Source organism: Oncorhynchus tshawytscha, linkage group LG05, assembly GCF_018296145.1.
Source record: "Oncorhynchus tshawytscha isolate Ot180627B linkage group LG05, Otsh_v2.0, whole genome shotgun sequence".
Lineage (NCBI taxonomy): Eukaryota > Metazoa > Chordata > Actinopteri > Salmoniformes > Salmonidae > Oncorhynchus > Oncorhynchus tshawytscha.
Window position 1 is genome coordinate 17,359,671 of NC_056433.1, and position 19,852 is coordinate 17,379,522.

At 41.8% G+C, this 19,852-nt stretch overlaps 2 protein-coding genes across 7 annotated transcripts in view; one reads left to right on the forward strand and one right to left on the reverse strand.

The window, feature by feature from the left end:
• Positions 1-2,822, reverse strand: part of LOC112250043 (midasin) — a 59,432-nt gene extending 56,610 nt beyond the window's left edge. For all 3 annotated transcript variants that reach the window (XM_042321593.1, XM_024419871.2, XM_042321592.1), the window contains exons 1-6: positions 2,526-2,822; positions 1,946-2,172; positions 1,429-1,653; positions 1,115-1,222; positions 717-909; positions 254-463 (exon numbers count right to left, since the gene is read on the reverse strand). In XM_042321593.1, coding sequence (XP_042177527.1) covers positions 254-463; positions 717-909; positions 1,115-1,222; positions 1,429-1,653; positions 1,946-2,172; positions 2,526-2,621 — 1,059 coding nt within the window. In that variant the 5' untranslated portion in view covers positions 2,622-2,822. The remainder of the gene's footprint in view (positions 1-253; positions 464-716; positions 910-1,114; positions 1,223-1,428; positions 1,654-1,945; positions 2,173-2,525) is intronic.
• Positions 2,823-2,938: 116 nt separating this feature from the next.
• Positions 2,939-19,852, forward strand: part of LOC112250044 (CASP8-associated protein 2) — a 30,675-nt gene continuing 13,761 nt past the window's right edge. The window contains exons 1-8 of one of the 4 annotated variants that reach the window (XM_024419874.2): positions 2,939-3,318; positions 3,637-3,726; positions 4,732-4,809; positions 4,946-5,049; positions 5,193-5,267; positions 6,740-6,855; positions 7,047-9,736; positions 14,610-17,427. In XM_024419874.2, coding sequence (XP_024275642.2) covers positions 3,672-3,726; positions 4,732-4,809; positions 4,946-5,049; positions 5,193-5,267; positions 6,740-6,855; positions 7,047-9,736; positions 14,610-17,427 — 5,936 coding nt within the window. In that variant the 5' untranslated portion in view covers positions 2,939-3,318; positions 3,637-3,671. Of the gene's footprint in view, positions 3,319-3,636; positions 3,727-4,731; positions 4,810-4,945; positions 5,050-5,192; positions 5,268-6,659; positions 6,856-7,046; positions 9,737-13,667; positions 17,428-19,852 lie in introns of those variants that run through there. The other 3 variants (XM_024419875.2, XM_024419873.2, XM_024419876.2) reach the window with 3 other exon arrangements.

The following is a 19,852-nucleotide window of genomic DNA, read 5'->3' on the forward strand; positions in this document are numbered from 1 at the left end:
ACAATGAATTATAAGTGAAATAATCTGTCTGTAAACAATTGTTGGAAAAATTACTTATGTAATGCATAAAGTAGATGTCCTAACCGACTTGCAAAACTATAGTTTGTTAACAAGAAATTTGTGGAGTGGTTGAAAAACGAGTTTTAATGACTCCAACCTAAGTGTATGTAACCTTCCGACTTCAACTGAATGTCTAAACTTTTGACTGGTACTGTATATTTTATAGATTGCTACATTGGATCACTGCACTTACTTTGCTGTCAGTTTGATCCCCAAGTTGAACTTTGAGAATCTCTGGTGTTTTGGTATGTCCGGTCACTGCAGCCAAGAATTCCACCAGGGCTGTTTTACCACATCCAATGGGCCCTTCCAAAAGAACAGCCTTCTGGGATGCCACGGCCATGGCCAGTCTCCGCAGGTTGCGGCAGGTTGAGTCCACTAGCACCAGATGTTTTAGGTTACCCTAGAGTTAGTAAGAGAACAAATGTAATGCCACCTATCAAATCAACACCACTGATGTAGTTTGAACCATATATTCCATAGTCTTTCACAAACAATCAATCTCTAAATCTAAGCAGGAAGTCGTTAGACTGGCTACCAGTCTGTTTCTGCTCTCCTGCCAACTACTAATGGAATTGCCATGCCAAATAGCTTGCCAATAACAATTGAGTAGGCAAAAGCACAAACAGATCTGGGACCAGGATAGGAAGTCTTACCTGCTCTGTCTGTTTTGGGGCGATCCTAGGTAACACCACCCCACAGACAGCCACCACGGTCTGGGACAGGTCCTCTGACACCACCTGGCCCCGGGTGAACTTGTTCACCTTCTCCTGGCGCCACATTACAGTGCCCTGGTTAGCAAGCACCAGGGCCTTCTCTACCTCCAATTGCTGAGTCTCCTCCAGTGACCTGTGTGTTTATAAGCCGATAAAAGCAAAGGTTATAAACTGAACATTGTATTCGTATCTGCAATCTGTGAAGACATGCAAGTCTACATTTGAGTTCACAATGTGTGCATTATAATAACATGCAAAAAAACTTTATTCATCCATCTCAATCAACGTCCACCAATCGTCAACAGTGTTCAAAATCAGTCCAATAGAAATGTACATACTTTATCTTCATGTGCAGAATCTCGTCACTCGACAGCACCTTTCTCAAGAAGATGGTTTTCTGATTATCAGTCATGTGAGACACCAGAGCCAGACACTGGGCAGTGTAACTAAACGGGAAAGAATCCAGAAGATCACTAAGCTTGACTTCATATGAATACAGACAGCTGTAAAAACATAAATCAAAGCATCCAGCCTGTTTCTGTAGCGCGAGGCAGCTTGATGTATAAGTACACTCCTGGACAGGACGCTAGTCTGTCGTAGGGCCTGAGAGATATTAGATACTGAGGGAATGGTAGACAAGGTAGATACACACCCTCGAACCATGACATCGCTGGTGAGTAGCTGAGACACGCAGGCACTCCAGTCCCAGAGGACTCGGAACTTGGTACAGTCACTCTGGAGGAAGCGGAGAGTAGCGCCCATCAAGTCCCGCAGTTTCATCCTCCTGGGACCGTACTGGACAGACGAGGACTCTTCACTGGTGAAGAAGAGCCTCTGGAACACTGGAGGGGCATCATTGAAGTACCTCGCAGCAAACCTGACAATGAGGAAAGTGCAACAGAGGTTATTAGAAGTAGTGGTTGATGTGGGCCAGTGCTGATCGGTAGTAGAGATTATTTTCTACTGCTTGAATACTGGCCTTTCTCATAGAATACTAATAATAATCCTCGAAAATACAAACCCTGACAGAGTAAAATATAAAGTGAGTATTGGCAGTTTTTTCATGCCACTTCAAGCCCTTAGAAGGGAATGGAAAAAATAGCTAGTGTTTATGAAGTGTTTTTCCATCATGTCTAATGATCAGTGATCATGCAGGGTTCACTACTTACGCCTGTGCATCGGGACTGACACCGAGGAGTTTGCTAAGCGCCACACACAGGCGCTCGTGGAGATCATGGTTGATCCTGCCATCTGCTTTGATCCTCTCTGCGTTCCTCTCCAGCAGGTCAAGTATCAGGGGCCGGAGGTGGCGGGCGAGCAGCAGAGTATAGTCTTTCTCCAACAGAAGCTGAGCCAAACAAGCCAGAATACACTGTCTGTCCTGCTGGCTCCATATCTACAGACAGAAAGACATATCAGGGGTAAGTCAAGATTGACATTTGAATTCATTAGGACATGCCAGGCAACTATAGGCATGGGTGGGCTATGTCTACACCCTCCAATCTGAAGGGAGATCCATCAATGTCATGTAAATAGCGTTCTGAGCAAAATTGTAATTAGGTCACGTTTGCATTTATTAAGATGGGGGTGTAGGTGCAGTGCAATTGTTTGGATTGTAAATAGACAAATGCATATTTAAGAGGGTGGAATATGCACGTGCACATATAGGGTGCATTACTTATCAATAAGTCATAACAAACATATTACACACTATTGTGTTTATAACACATACGGAGAAATGTATCTTACCTGTTTTGCTAAATACTTGCTGAGTTCGTTGTGACTTTTGTCAATATGTCTGGATATGGTACCCAGTGATGACAGGCTCAATTCTAAATTTTCCATCGTACCATTTGTCGTTTAGGCAAGAGAGATGCACCGCGAAATTTGCGATAATCGATAAAGACTGTAATGTGTTGTTATATTCTTCGTTGACCAAATCGTGAGGTGCATCACTTGCTTGTCTGTCTGTCTAGATTGTATCACAACACAGTAAGCACGTTCCCGTCACTGTTAAAATCCAGTCCACATGTGAGTAAATCAGAAACACTTCCGGGTCGAATGTCCAACTGATGTCGCTTACATGACGCGATTGGAAGCGACAGTCATACGTTAGTTGACGCTTTTGAAGTCAAATATAACCTATGACACCTAGTTTTTTTTTCCATACAGCACAATATTTACAGAGTGAAACGCCTCGGGTCTCGAACTAGCTTAGTTAGACCAGACAGCTTGCTAGATCAATTGCAAACTTTTTGAAGTCAGAAGCTGTGGTTTCCTTAGATAAGGTGTTTTATCTGAAATAATCTAGTTTATTTGGCTTTGTATGATTTTGGCCTAAATCATTTGAAATGATAATTTTACTTTGAATGTCTGAAAGTCCCGGAAGAGCCGCTGGCATCTGTTTTGCAGACCGCGGGAAAATGTCGTTATTTCCTGCTCCCTGAAAAAGGTTGTCGTTGGGTTGGCGCGACAGTGATTGTAAACAGATGATGATAATAATAACATTCTAAACAACATTCATCGAATCTATTTTCATATGGTGAGTGGATTTATTTATTTTTTAATTCACATTCCAATCTATTTTCAGACTCAATGTTCCTCCATGTCTTGAGTTTGTAGCTAGCTAGTTAGGTTTGTAGGTCTCAGACGAACGTTAGCTAGCTAAATAAACTAACTGGCTTGTTTCTGTTACCTAGCTAAAATGTGCTGATGCCTGGGGCTGTGCTTTCCATTATATCCGTTGGTGCATGTACAAGGAGCCGACGTAGCTAATTTAGATTCCGCAATGAACTAGCTAGCTACTCACACACACACACACATACAAACATACTAGATAATTATGCATTGTTTCTTCCAGGTACATCTCTGAGCCATTGATTGAGCATCGGGAGAATGGATGGGGATTTGATGGACGAAGTGTATGGTGATCTCAGTCAAGACAACTGCAGTGAGTACAATGCTATACATGTATACAGTGCCAGTCAAAAGTTAAATTTGTACTATTTTCTACATTGTAGAATAATAGTGAAGACATCAACTATGAAATAACACATGAAATCAAAAAAGTGTTAAACAAATCAAAATATATTTTAGGTTCTACAAAGTAGCCACCCTTTGCCTTGACAGCTTTGCACACTCTTGGCATTCTCAACCAACTTTACCCGGAATGCTTTTCCAACAGTCTTGAACTGATTGGCTCAAACACATTAAGAAGGAAAGAAATACCACAAATTAACTTTTTACAAGGCACACCTGTTAATTGAAATGCATTCCAGGTGACTACCTCATGAAGCTGGTTGAGAGAATGCCAAAACTGTCAAAGGCAAAGGGTGGCTACTTTGAAGAATATAAAATATACACTTTTTTGGTTACTGCAAGATTCCATGTGTTATTTCATAGTTTTGATGTCTTCACTATTATTCTACGATGTAGACAATAGTAACAATAAAGAACAAACATTGAATGTTTAGGTGTGTCTAAACTTTTTTCTGGTACTGTATATTTCCCTTTAACACTGGCCAAAGATGGGACACATGCTTTTCACACCACTTCGATACGAGGTGATTTTCGTAGCAGGTTAGGAGAGCATTTTTGCTAGCCCTAACTCTTTTTTTAACCTCAGTCTCCTAACCTGCTATGTGAATTATCCTAATCCAATAATAGAAGGCATTTCTACAGTAATGTCATTCCATGTGGTGAAATTACAGCAGTGCAATTACAGGGTAGCCTAGTGGTTAGAGTGTTAGACTAGTAACCGGAAGGTTGCAAGTTCAAATCCCCGAGCTGACAAGGTACAAATCTGTCGTTCTGCACCTGAACAGGCAGTTAACCAACTTTTCCTAGGCCATCATTCAAAATAAGAATTTGTTCTTAACTGACTTGCCCAGTTAAATAAAGGTTAAAAAAATCAAATTAAACAGCTGTGTATCGTTGCAAAACTTCTACCTCACAGATACGGTGGCAGCTTTCGATGATGATTCTATGGATATTTATTCTGGTTTGGCAAGTCCGAGGATTTATCCAAATGCAGGTAAATATCACTCAAACATACACATTGGTTCTTCACAAGATGGTTCGAGTCAGATATATATTTTTAGAAGTAGAAAAGATATCCATGTTCTAACTGATAATATGGCCTGCTTCATGTTTGTGTAATCTTATTACAGAAAGAAACTGCACACTCCTCTCACCACAGAATCTGAGCTCTATGGATTTATATGAAGAAATCATAACGGAGGAACAACAGGATAAAAACTCTTCCTACAATGAGGTTTGTACTGTAATCCTTATCCAATTCATGTGTGCATTTTCTTTTTCTCTTTGCTTTGTCTAAAATGGAATGCTGTTCATCACTGATAGACAGGTCCTGTTAGAACGAAATAACTAACCATCAGTACCTATGTCTCATTACAGTTGAGGACAAGATACAATGCTGCACAAAGCCAAATTGAAGAGTTACTTAGGCGGTTGCAGCAGATTGAAACAAAGGTTTGTAACAGAAAGTCTCAAGTGTCAATCATGTATTAATAGTACCCCTTAAAATACAAGGAGCATAAAAGTACTATTTTACAGAAATAGTACTCTATTTTTTACAGAAATAGATTGGATAAATCAATTAACATTTACTTGAATTTGAACATTAGATATAAAATTAAAAAATGTATTTCCATCTGAAAATCCTTTGTTATTCTCTGTGGGTGATAGTGCTGAGCGATTAACCAAAATGTTAGTTGTTTATAAACCTTAAAATTACTAAGTGATCAGACTGTGGTTCAATTATTTTAATTATTTCCATTTAGTTGTTTTTTTGTTTGTTTGTGAGCTCAATGCTCACATTGTTTTTCTAGAGATAAATCGGATCAAGACTGAACTGTGTGATGTTGTAGTTTCCAACAGTCCATTATTCTACGTAGTTTAGCGCAGAAAACGTCGGTATTAAGTACAATGACCATAATCCATTGAGTGCCGCCTTGTCCAGTCTGTGTTTCTTTTCCACCTGCTACATTAGGTTAGTGTGGGGCAGACACTGAGCGAGAGACAGAAGAATGCAGGATAGAGAGCATTTGCTTCACAAGCTATCTAAGTCAGGGTTGTCAAACTAATTTTGCCCCGGGGGCCGCATTCGGTCTTCAACAAGATCCGGAGGACCACACTGAAAATGTTATTTCCTTGCCTCAAATTTGGCAAAAAATAGTCATCGATCCATCTTTATTTTAATTTTCTAAGCTCCCTGACTGTCTAGTGAACTGGACAGTCAAGAAACTGTATGAATTAGAAGTCTATCATTTTTATACTGTTTCGATTCAGGTTTAGTCATTTTAAAGTATATTGAGGTTTTTCTTTTACTCAAACCACCCTCAGGCAGGATTGGACCCCCCCCCCAGCTGTGTGTTTGACACCCATGATCTAAGGGATTGATAGTTGGTATTCAGGAGTCCTAAAAGTATGCCTTATTTACTTTGAGGAACTACTAAAATAGTGATTTTTGTCAGACAGCATAGGCAGCAGCTCTATAGAGATTATGACTTGGAATGAAATGGTAATAATAAGTCATCAACTAAAACAAATGTAATATACACAACTGAAATATTTTATCAATGTAATGTGTATAAATGATGGTTACTAAGCAGTAATGGGCGGCCACTACCATCATTGGACTTTGATTAATTGTTTTATTCTGTTTTACAGCATTCAACCCACAATGCATGAAAAAAATTATCGAAATTGAAAACCGTGATTTTATTTTTTAATAATCGAACCACAACCTAACCGACCTCAAAAAGCACTAATTGTTCAGCACTAGTGGATGATGGAAAGGCTACATTGACAAATGATTGCATTGGTTCTCTCTGTTTCTTATTTACATTTTGGTCATTTTAGCAGATGCTCTTATCCAGAGCGACTTGCAGTTAGTATAACCACTTACTGTATGTGGTTGAGATGTTGTTGTCATTTTGAAGAATACAACGCTGAACACTGAGAACAGCCGTCTGAAGAAGAACATCTGTGCGCTCATCAAAACAGCTAAAATGGAGGTTGTGCGGAAGGACAAGGAGATAAATAGGTTGAGCCAAAGGTAAGTGTCTTGACCCTTCATATTTCATATACACCTGTGAAGCGGTAACTCGTAGTTGGCAGGGTACATCAAATAAACAGTTATTTAGGGGTCTAAACATGTTTTCTATGTATCCATTAGATGGGGTCAATTGAATAATTGCTGTGGTCTCTGTGAATCTAGGCATGTGAGTAATTTATGTTAACTTTTAGTTTCAGGCCAGAGAGAGGTCCTGCTGCTCACCATCAATCTCAGATGAACTGCTTGAAAAATCAAGTTCCAATGAGACTGAATCCTATGGGGCCTTATCAACCAGAAGTTCCAACCAGACTGAATTCTACAGGGCCTTATCAACCAGACGTTCCAACCAGACTGAATCATACAGGGCCTTATCAACCAGAAGTTCCAACCAGACTGAATCCTACTGGGCCTTATCAACCAGAAGTTCCAACCAGACTGAATCATACGGGTCCACCTCCACCAACTCAACTACCAGGATCTAAGAGTTGTGTTGTAAAGGATCTTCATCAGCTGCTCTGTCAAGACAGAGATGTGGTCCTCCCCCAACCCCCATCTGACACAAGAAATTTCAGACCACCTCTTCCTTCCACCTCTAGAGGCGATTCAGAAGCTTCAGTGAAAGGCACATATTCTTCTGTTAGCAGTTCCAGTAAGGACTCCCTGAAAAGACACCATACACGTGAACTAGGCCTGTCAGACAAGCCGAAACAAACCAAGCACAGAGAAGGCAGAGGTGAAAGTCCCAGGCTGTCTGAGGCAAAGGAGCAGCGACATAAAAACAGTCCAGATGTAAATAAGGAATCTCATTCAGATGAGAGGAACCGGTCACACAGAGCACAAAAAGATATTGGAAAATATGATTCTAAGTCAAACAAAAGCAGATACCCTCATCCCTCAGATGTTGAGGTACACAGGAGATCAGATAAGTCTAAAAGCCCACACTCAGACATTTTGCATTGCACTGCTTCCTCTTACCGTACGTCTAAAGGATTGTCTAAAGACAGTGCAGACATTCTATCAACAGGGTCTAGTCGGCATGATAAGGTGCTTCGCTTTGATAAGGATGACGATAAGCGTAGTAGAAGTATTAAAGACATTTCCTCTAAAAATAGAAGGCATGCCTATTCAAATCAAGCCAGTCTCACTAAACGATCCAGTGAATATTTTAATCGCAAGGGAGGGACAAGTCCTCCAAGGGACCATCGAAGGAAAAAAGAGGGAAAAAGAGAGGATGAGATCAGAAAAGAGAAAAACAAGTCAGGAGAAAGAAAAAGCAGTTGTACAGAGAGAGGAAAGGAGCGTGAGGAAAAAAGAACAAAGGAACATGACCGATGCAGTGCGGAAGTCAGTAAGGACAAGAACATGGTCAATGGTAAAGTCAGGGAGCAAAAGACACATGAGGAATCGGAAGTGCTTCCACCTGAGGCCAAAGTGGCTGAGAAAAGCTCTATAGAGGAAAACGGTCCCAACAGAAAGTTAAGTTTCATGGAAACTCTGAACCTCACCCTGTCACCAGTTAAAACACCAAGACAGTCTGCTGAAGTCAAGGAACAGGAGGAGGGCACACCACCTGATGAGGTTCCTGAAGACCAGTCAGCAGAAGACAGTGGACAACCTCATCTTGGAGAATTGCTTGTAGTAGACAAAATCAACAGTAGTGTAGTAGACACCCATGAGGTCTTTGAGAACCCAGTTATACAGCCCTCTTCAGAAATCTCAAAGCCTCCACAACCTGAAAATATGGAGAGTAGACATACAGAGAGAGAATCTTGTCAGGATGCTGAAAAGCCTCTGTCTGAAGCCACAGTAGCCAAAGAGCGACATAAGTGCCAGTTAGAAGTAGAAGACAGTACTGTCCAAGATGACTCCAAAGGAAGACCTGAGCTGCCTGAGGCCATGGAGGGTCAGAGGACTAAACCCACCACACCAGAACCTCTCAGGAAGGATTGTGTTTCAGCTCCAGACTGTGACATTGTTTTGAAAACTCCACTGGAGAGCAGACTTGAAAAATGTGACTCAGAAAGAAAAACTGGCACGTCTAAGGATTTGACTGCTGCTGCTGTCTCTGCGACTACTACTACTGTCACTGAGAATTGTGGAAACAATTCAAATACCGACACTGGCCTATCTGCTAATGGACCTACCCCTGAACATTCAACTGGAGATTCACTGGTTATTATTACGGACAAGTCCAACAGTGAAACTCTCAGTACTTTGGTCTGTAAAAGCCAAGCTGTTGAAACTGTGACACAAGATCCACCTGCTGCTGTCTGTGTGGAACATCCTGCTGTTGAAGGTAGTCCAGGAAAACAATCAGAATCTCTGAAAGTATCACCCCTTGTCCAACCTAAGGGCCTTCAACAACTGCCTGCTTCTATTATTACTAATTCTAGTCTGGAGAAAAATGTGACAGAGGGGCAAGATGTTTCCAAGGATGCTGTGTCCAGTACGATTAGCATGGAGGTAGATATCGGCATCACGTCTGAGGTCATTACTGATGTCACAGAGATCCCTGTGGAGTGTGAGAAGGAGAAAACTCTTGTGGAACAAAGTTCACCATTGAGCAGTATTGGGGTGTCTAAGGTGAGTAGCACCACAGGAGAAGTTGCACCATCTGAACAGCACAACAGTGGTTTGGCGGAGACACCAAAGAAGTACCTAAATTCTGAGCCAAGCTACACAGAGAATGAAGAGGAGAATGTTGAGCCCTCTAGCTCCATTCCGATGGCCCATGATGAGGACTCGATGATGCTCACACTGAGTAATCTAAAAGTCATTCCACATGCCATAAGCCCACTCACAAGCCCAGTCCGCCTGAAGACGAAAAGCCAGCAGCTGCCATGTCACAGCAAACCTGCTTACTTCAAGAGTCTTTGCAAAGGTAAGCATCACTTGGTTTGGTTTAGTTGAACAATTTCTGTTCTATGCTAAATGTTAAGAAGATGCAAAAGTATGTCGTTAGCAATGTTCCCTCAAAGCCGTGCACAGCTCCCCCCGGGACTGCAGAGCAGAAGAAATATCAGCCTGCACAGAAGCACGAGATTGAACTTCCCTCAACTTTTATAGAGTTTTCCCCATTAGGTAACACTATCAATGTTTCTCTTTACTGTGGGAATTGTGACCGAATCAACGCAGTATTGGCCACTTTCAATGCAACATACCGAAATGAAAGTTTTGCATACTAATAAGTCTTGCATAGTTAACTATGCAAGAAATGTTGTTTTAGGCAGAGCACATCGGAGTAGGATTCTATTGCACTGACAGGCACGACTCAGGCCCATACTCTAGTCTACACAGACTGCTGCGCCATAACCAATCGGAGCTCCAGTAGGCCTATATGCAAATAACCATTGCCATATATGGAGTAGTGCCATTCACTTTTAACTGGACTATTTTACAGCATGAGCAGTCACAATTATTGTGCTCTTATTTTGAGATCAAAGCGAGAGCTGCATGTGGCCACGTGTGTGTAACGGATGTGGAATGGCTAGCTAGTTAGCGGTGCGCGCTAAATAGCGTTTCAATCGGTGACGTCACTTGCTCTGAGACCTTGAAGTAGTAGTTCCCCTTGCTCTGCAAGGGCCGCGGTTTTTGTGGAGCGATGGGTAACGATGCTTCGTGGGTGACTGTTGTTGATGTGTGCAGAGGGTCCCTGGTTCGCGCCCGGGTATGGGCGAGGGGACGGTCTAAAGTTATACTGTTACATGTGCACATTTGTTCGTATTCTTTGCTAAATAGTGAGTTATTAGTGCATTTTTAGCTAATTTGTAGTCAGAAATGTGGGAGTGATTTCTTCCTGAAAGAGCACAAAACTTGAACATTTCTAGACATCTTCCAAGATCAAGTCAGGTTAAGAGCTTTTTTTATGTCTTAAATGGCCGGTGTTGTATTTTGAGACAGGCTTGAATAAGCTAAGTAGCCAATAGACAGGGCAGCATAATTTGTCTGATTCTCTGTAATAATGGTAAGGGAATAATAATATTTTTTTTAAATTGTAAAGTGGTTTCTTGCATCAAACAACACAACAAAATGTTCAGTCACCTCCTTGTCTCAAGGACCAGTGGATAAACTGGTTAATGTCAAGCCCTGCATGTTTTTTTCAAAAGTCTCATGGAATGTAGTCCTACATTGAATACAACACATTGGCTGCTACTGTAGGCTGAATGATAGAACAGCTATTTCCATGTTAAAATGTTATGTGAGGCCTTTTACCACAGTAGCCTACTTGGCCACTGTTAAAACAGTCAATTAAAGCAGGTACAGCTTCATTGTTCACAGTAAACGCTTGGCGGAAGTTGCACAGAATTTTCACAAGTTTGCACTCAGCAGACCTGAGCATTAGTTGTTAGCTAGGGTAAGCGTAATTATTAACACCAGAACCGCCATTGCCCAACAGCCTTGTGAAGCATTGAGTTTGAAGGTAGGCCTTGAAATACCCACAGGTACACCTCCAATTGACTCAAATGATGTCCATTAGCCTATCAGAAGCTTCTAAATTAATTACATCATTTTCTGGAATTTTCCAAGAGGTTTAAAGGCACAGTCAACTTGGTGTATGTAATCTTCTGACCTACTGGAATTGCGAGCAGAACTGAAAAAGTGTGTGTGAGCAAGGAGGCCTACAAACCTGATTCAGTTACACCAGCTCCGTCAGAAGGAATGGGCCAAAATTTACCCAACTTATTGTGAGAAGCTTGTGGAAGGCTACCTGAAACGTTTGACTCTAGTTAAACAATTTAAAGGCAATGCTACCAAATACTAATTGAGTGTATGTAAACTTCTGACCCACTGGGAATGTGATGAAAGAAACAAAAGCTGAAATAAATCATTCTCTCTACTATTTTCTTGACATTTCACATTCATAAAATAAAGTGGTGATCCTAAGACGTGGAATGTTTACTAGGATTAAATGCCAGGAATTTGTGAAAAACTGAGTTTAAATGTATTTGGCTAAGGTGTATGTAAACTTCCGACTTCAACTGTACATGACACAGTACCAGTAAAAAAATTGGACACACCTACTTATTCAATGTTTTTTTCTTTATTTTTTACCTTAATGCGATTTGAGCCAATCCGGTGTGTTGTGACATGGTCCTGGTGGTATACAGAAGGTAGCCCTATTTGTGTGAAGACCAAATCCATATTATGGCAAGAACAGCTCAAATAAGCCAATAGAAATGACAGTCCATCAAATCAAAGTTTATTTGTCACTTGCGCCGAATACAACGGTTGTAGACCTTACAGTGAAATGCTTACTTACAGGCTCTAACCAATAGTGCAGAAAAGGTATTAGGTGGACAATAGGTAAGTAAAGAAATAATACAACAGTAAAAAGACGTGTGTGTGTGTGTGTACACACACACACACACACACACACAGTGGGGCAAAAAGTATTTAGTCAGTCACCAATTGTGCAAGTTCTCCCACTTAAAAAGATGAGAGAGGCCTGTAATTTTCATCATAGGTACACTTCAACTATGACAGACAAAATGAGGGGGAAAAATCCAGAAAATCACATTGTAGAATTTTTAATGAATTTATTTGCAAATTATGGTGGAAAATAAGTATTTGGTCAATAACAAAAGTTTATCTCAATACTTTGTTATATACCCTTTGTTGGCAATGACAGAAGTCAAACGTCTAAGTCTTCACAAGGTTTTTACACACTGTTACTGGTATTTTGGCCCATTCCTCCATGCAGATCTCTTCTAGAGCAGTGATGTTTTGGGGCTGTTGCTGGGCAACACGGACTTTCAACTCCCTCCAAAGATTTTCTATGGGGTTGAGATCTGGAGACTGGCTAGGCCACTCCAGGACCTTGAAATGCTTCCTTCGTTGCCCGGGCGGTGTGTTTGGGATCATTGTCATGCTGGAAGACCCAGCCACGTTTCATCTTCAATGCCCTTGCTGATGGAAGGAGGTTTTCACTCAAAATCTAACGATACATGGCCCCATTCATTCTTTCCTTTACACGGATTAGTCGTCCTGGTCCCTTTGCAGAAAAACAGCCCCAAAGCATGATGTTTCCACCCCCATGCTTCACAGTAGGTATGGTGTTCTTTGGATGCAACTCAGCATTCTTTGTCCTCCAAACATGACGAGTTGAGTTTTTTGGTTTCATCTGACCATATGACATTCTCCCAATCTTCTTCTGGATCATCCAAATGCTCTCTAGCAAACTTCAGATGGGCTTGGACATGTACTGGCTTAAGCAGGGGGACTCATCTGGCACTGCAGGATTTGAGTCCCTGGCGGTGTAGTGTGTTACTGATGGTAAGCTTTGTTACTTTGGTCCTAGCTCTCTGCAGGCCATTCACTAGGTCCCCCGTGTGGTTCTGGGGTGAGATCTTGTGTGGAGCCCCAGATCGAGGGAGATTATCAGTGGTCTTGTATGTCTTCCATTTCCTAATAATTGCTCCCACAGTTGATTTCTTCAAACCAAGCTGCTTACCTATTGCAGATTCAGTCTTCCCAGCCTGGTGCAGGTCTACAATTTTGTTTCTGGTGTCCTTTGACAGCTCTTTGGTCTTGGCCATAGTGGAGTTTGGAGTGTGACTGTTTGAGGTTGTGGACAGGTGTCTTTTATACTGATAACAAGTTCAAACAGGTGCCATTAATACAGGTAACGAGTGGAGGACAGAGGAGCCTCAAAGAAGAAGTTACAGGTCTGTGAGAGCCAGAAATCTTGCTTGTTTGTTGGTGACCAAATACTTATTTTCCACCATAATTTGCAAATAAATTCATAAAAAATCCTACAATGTGATTTTCTGGATTTTTAAAATTTATTTTGTCTGTCATAGTTGAAGTGTACCTATGATGAAAATTACACTTTTTAAGTACAATTGCTGGCTGACTAAATACTTTTTTGCCCCACTGTATCATTACTTTAAGACGTTAAGTAATTTTCTTATAAATCATTTTGGGTTGATTTAACTACAGTTATGCGTTTTATGGGTTCACCATGTTTCCTTTACCAAGATTACAAACAATTAGAGATCTTTATACTCTCTCCCAAGATGTTTGGAGTGGACAGGTAGTTGTTGCTGCAGAGAGAGAAGAACAAGATCAGGGTTGAGTGATATCAGAGAGATAACAGCTACAAGTGGTGGACAAAAATGCAAACAATTGAGGGACAAGAAGATGACTATTGGGCGACTACTCATGCACTTTTAGGTGGGGGTATTGTCATATTGTTGTCATTCATCCAGGTAATTCTGTTTGTTGGTCCACCACCTGAACCTTATTTAATACACAGTAGATGGACATTTCAAATGTCTTCAGATAGGCTTTAGGAAGACAAGTCAAACTAATTAACAAGAATAGCAGTACAGCAAATGTGAATCGGCTTTCAGATAATTCATTGAATTGTGTGTGTTGTGGTCTATGTGGCGAGGCTTCTTATCAACAGAGGACTGGTGTGGGTGCAGGATTGTGTTCTAACCAAGCAATAACCCACCTGATTTAACATAATGATTTAAGTCTATGATTAGTTAAATCAGATGTGTACTGGTTGGCAAGAGCAAAAGCCTAAGTCCACATTTGATCTCTGTGGATACGATTGAACTTCACATGAGAGATTAATCTTTCATTTTATATCCACTTATAACAATTAGGGCAGTACATGTCTAAACTTAGATTTGAGTGGGTTTAATAGGTATCCACATGCTAATCAACTGCTTTAACTCCATGAAACTGACTACTGTGTAGACATGGTATGCTTTTAATTAGCTAATCAATGTATTGTATTTGACCAGATTTTCCCAGTGCTACTGGAGATTCCAATTCAAAGAAGTCAGAAGTGAATCAGGAGAACAACAATCCTGGCTGCTCTGTCACACATGCTGCACAACGAGATGTGGATGAGACATCTGTCCATCCTTCCAGCCTTGAGGAACTGGAAGAGGGTGAAATTGTTAGTGAAAGTGAAGAGGAAGAAACTCCAGCCATGCCAAGTTCTCCACCCATGACGGTTCGGCCCACAAGAACGAATAAAAATCAACCAACTCTCAAGTCATCCCCTAGACTTTCAAAGAAGCCGGCCAAAGAAAATAGTTTAGTTTCACAACAGAATTTTAAACTCGGAAGTAAAACCTTGACTTCGCCATTTGGAAGCCCCACATCAAACAAAACCCGCTACAAAACTGTTCAACCTCCTTTACCCAATGCTGCCTTGTCTACCGTGGAGGAGGTTATGGCCATGCTTGCAAAGATTCGCTATGAGTGCAGAAAAAAGTACATGAAGCTTCATTCAACATTCCCTAAGAAAACCTTCTGCGGTGTTATGGACATGTCCTTTTTTCCCTCTTTTACAGACTTTGTTGATAGTGTAAGCTTTACTAAACTATGCAGCCAAGAAGATTACCTCAAAGTCAAACTGAAGAACATCATCATTTCTGTTTTGAGTAAGTTATCAAATAATGGTATTGTCAACCGCATCTTTGACCAAGAACCACTTAATATGAAGTTGAAACTGTGGGAATTCGTGGATGTGCAGTTAGACTTCTTATTCAAGGAGATTCAAACTGCACTGAGAAGTGTTTGCAAATCCTCAAACGGAAGCCAGTCGGCAGGAGCAGAAAAAAGAGAGAGTCTCTCTGGAAAGTGTGTACCCAAGCTGCCTGTGAAGTCCCCCAAGCCATCTGTGGCCGCTGAACTTAAAATGCAGCAGGGAGTGACCATAACCAGAACTTCTGCACCAAAAAGACTGCAAAAGGAATTCACTGAGTGTGTTGAAACCAGCATGAAAAGAACCAGGTCTCGGACTGTCCCCCCTTGCAAAACAGGTCTTGGAAGAGGCAAAAATATTAAAATGTCCTTCGAAGAGGATATGGAATCGGTGCCTCAAACCTCAGATCCTCCTGTTATCCAACCTCCTTTGCAACACGTGGTAGAGATCTTACCATCAAACAGCTCTTCATCTGCTGAGAGAACAGCAACCTATGTTCGCCGGCTGTCTCAAAATGGCTCACTCCATGACAAGCCTGACTTTGAAATCCTCACAGAACAGCAAGCCTCCAGCCTAACGTTCAACCTGGTAACGGACTCTCAGATGGGAGAGATCTTCAAGTGTCTCTTACAAGGGTCTGATCTGCTAGAAACAAGTGTCTCAGCTGGGGACAATCATGGCTGGTCCCTTGGTACTCCTCTGAAAGAAAGGGAGCGTTTCCTAGGCGTTGGTACCCCAAGTAAAGTTGGTACTCCCTCTAAACTCATTGCCACATGGTCAGCTATTTCACCTATCAAGTTTTCCTCTCCAAATTCAAAAGTCCAAATTCCATTAAATCCATCTTTGTTGGATGAGAGTTGCATGTTAGAGGTGCCCTCCGACCTACCAGAAAGCAGAAGGACACCACAGTCCAGTGTGTTCTCGCATAGATCATATTCCATCTTGTCAGAAGATCTGTCTGGGTCTCTCACAATTCCCTCACCTCTCAAGTCTGACAATCACCTCAGCTTTTTGCACCCAGCCAGCGGGGAGCCCATGTCTGCTCCGGACAGTGTCATCAGTGCACACTTCAGTGAGGATGCTCTTATGGATGGGGAAGACGCTACAGAGCAGGACATTCACCTTGCCCTGGACACGGACAACTCCAGCGGTGCATCAAGCGGTGGTGGCAGGACCAGGGAGGCTCCTGTTAACCCCTTGTTTCACTTCAAGCCTCACTTGCCCATGCAGGCAGTAGTGATGGAGAAGTCAAATGATCATTTCATTGTGAGGATACGGCATGCAAACACCAACTCCACCAACTCGGGGGTCAACTCCTCAAGCCCAGGCAGTATCAACTCTACCTACCAAGGAAATAACTCCTCAAGCCCAGGCAGTGTCAACTCCACAAGCTTAGGAATTAATTCATCAAGCCTAGTAGTGAATTCTTTAAGTCCAGACATCAATTCCACCAAACAAGTGGTCAACTACACCAACCTAGGAATCAACTCAAGCCAAGGAGTCAACTCTTCAAGCCCAGGCAGTGTCAACTCTACCTACCCAGGAAATAATGCCACCAACCCAGAAAATAACTGTGCCTACCCATGTGTCAACTTCACAAGCCCAGAAGTAATTTCTACCAACCCAGGTATCAGCCCCACAAGTGCAGACATCAATCCTGGGGGCGCTGAGAGCCCTCAAACACCACCAGGACAAGAAGAAGAGGGTAAAGACGAAGATCAGCCCCCAGAAAAAACTCCTTCAAAATCCCCTTTTTCAGAGGCCAGTCCTCCTTTCTACCTTTCCAGCCTTTCCACAAGCACCGAAACAGCATCTGCGCTATCTTCGCCATGCCTCACCATCATAGAAGACACACCAGAGAGAGACCACAGCAAGGGTAAGACCGGGAAAAAGCGCACAAAGCACCATGTGGAAACTAAAGCAAAGCGGGCTAAAAAGGAGGTGATCCCAGAGAGGAGCATGCATAAAAAGAAGTCCTCAAAAAGTCCCAAAGGAAAGGGGACTGGAAGCTCCAAGAGGGAGAGAAGTGAAGTCATTACTCCACCCCAATCTACCCCATCACCCAACAGCCTGTCTGCCAAGAATATCATAGTAAAAAAGGGTGAAGTGATGGTGACGTGGACAAGGTGAGTTGGTCTTTAATCTATCTGGTACAAGTGGGAGCCAGTGAAATTGCAGGGCGCATGTTAGGTCAGCGCCTAGTCACAGAAAACCATACAGCCATTTTCCAGCCAAGGAGAGTGTCACAAAAGTCAGAAATAGCATTAATTTTAATCACTTACCTTTGATCTTCATCTGGTGGCACTCCCAGGTCTCCATGTTAGACAAATACCTCCGTTTTGTTGGTGCGTTTAGTTCAGAAATCCAAAGGCACAATGGGCGCTCTTAACACCAAGACGCAAAGTAAAAAAATTACAATAAAAGATAGTAGAAACATGTCAAACGATGTTTAAAATCAATCCTCAAGTTGTTTTTGTCATAAATAATATTTTAACCAGACAAAATCTTTGTCAATGGAAAAGGTAAATAAGAAATGCGCGCTCCCGATCACGTGCTTGGTTCATGTCTGGGAATTTCCACTGTCCCTCATTTTTCAGAGTAAAAGCCTGAAGCAATGCCTACAGACTGGTCACATGTTGAGGAAGCCATAGAGATAGTGAACGGGGTCCTAAGTCTGTTTGGTGGATAGGCTTTCAATGGAAAAACAGCCTTAAAAAATAATACTACTTCCTGGTTGGATTTTCCTCAGGTTTTCGCCTACCATATCAGTTCTGTTATACTCAGACATTATTTTAACAGTTTTGGAAACTTTAGCGTTTTCTATCCAAATCTACTAATTACAGTGCCTTGCGAAAGTATTCGGCCCCCTTGAACTTTGCGACCTTTTGCCACATTTCAGGCTTCAAACATAAAGATATAAAACTGTATTTTTTGTGAAGAATCAACAAGTGGGACACAATCATGAAGTGGAACGACATTTATTGGATATTTCAAACTTTTTTAACAAATCAAAAACTGAAAAATTGGGCGTGCAAAATTATTCAGCCCCTTTACTTTCAGTGCAGCAAACTCTCTCCAGAAGTTCAGTGAGGATCTCTGAATGATCCAATGTTGACCTAAATGACTAATGATGATAAATACAATCCACCTGTGTGTAATCAAGTCTCCGTATAAATGCACCTGCAATGTGATAGTCTCAGAGGTCCGTTAAAAGCGCAGAGAGCATCATGAAGAACAAGGAACACACCAGGCAGGTCCGAGATACTGTTGTGAAGAAGTTTAAAGCCGGATTTGGATACAAAAAGATTTCCCAAGCTTTAAACATCCCAAGGAGCACTGTGCAAGCGATAATATTGAAATGGAAGGAGTATCAGACCACTGCAAATCTACCAAGACCTGGCCGTCCCTCTAAACTTTCAGCTCATACAAGGAGAAGACTGATCAGAGATGCAGCCAAGAGGCCCATGATCACTCTGGATGAACTGCAGAGATCTACAGCTGAGGTGGGAGACTCTGTCCATAGGACAACAATCAGTCGTATATTGCACAAATCTGGCCTTTATGGAAGAGTGGCAAGAAGAAAGCCATTTCTTAAAGATATCCATAAAAGTGTTGTTTAAAGTTTGCCACAAGCCACCTGGGAGACACACCAAACATGTGGAAGAAGGTGCTCTGGTCAGATGAAACCAAAATTGAACTTTTTGGCAACAATGCAAAACGTTATGTTTGGCGTAAAAGCAACACAGCTCATCACCCTGAACACACCATCCCCACTGTCAAACATGGTGGTGGCAGCATCATGGTTTGGGCCTGCTTTTCTTCAGCAGGGACAGGGAAGATGGTTAAAATTGATGGGAAGATGGATGGAGCCAAATACAGGACCATTCTGAAAGAACCTGATGGAGTCTGCAAAAGACCTGAGACTGGGACGGAGATTTGTCTTCCAACATGACAATGATCCAAAACATAAAGCAAAATCTACAATGGAATGGTTCAAAAATAAACATATCCAGGTGTTAGAATGGCCAAGTCAAAGTCCAGACCTGAATCCAATCGAGAATCTGTGGAAAGAACTGAACTGCTGTTCACAAATGCTCTCCATCCAACCTCACTGAGCTCGAGCTGTTTTGCAAGGAGGAATGGGAAAAAATGTCAGTCTCTCGATGTGCAAAACTGATAGAGACATACCCCAAGCGACTTACAGCTGTAATCGCAGCAAAAGGTGGCGTTACAAAGTATTAACTTAAGGGGGCTGAATAATTTTGCACGCCCAATTTTTCAGTTTTTGATTTGTTAAAAAAGTTTGAAATATCCAATAAATGTCGTTCCACTTCATGATTGTGTCCCACTTGTTGTTGATTCTTCACAAAAAAATACAGTTTTATATCTTTATGTTTGAAGCCTGAAATGTGGCAAAAGGTCGCAAAGTTCAAGGGGGCCGAATACTCTCGCAAGGCACTGTATATGCATATGCTAGCTTCTGGGCCTGAGTAGCAGGCAGTTTAATTGTGACACGCTTTTCATCCAAAATTCCGAATGCTGCCCCCTACC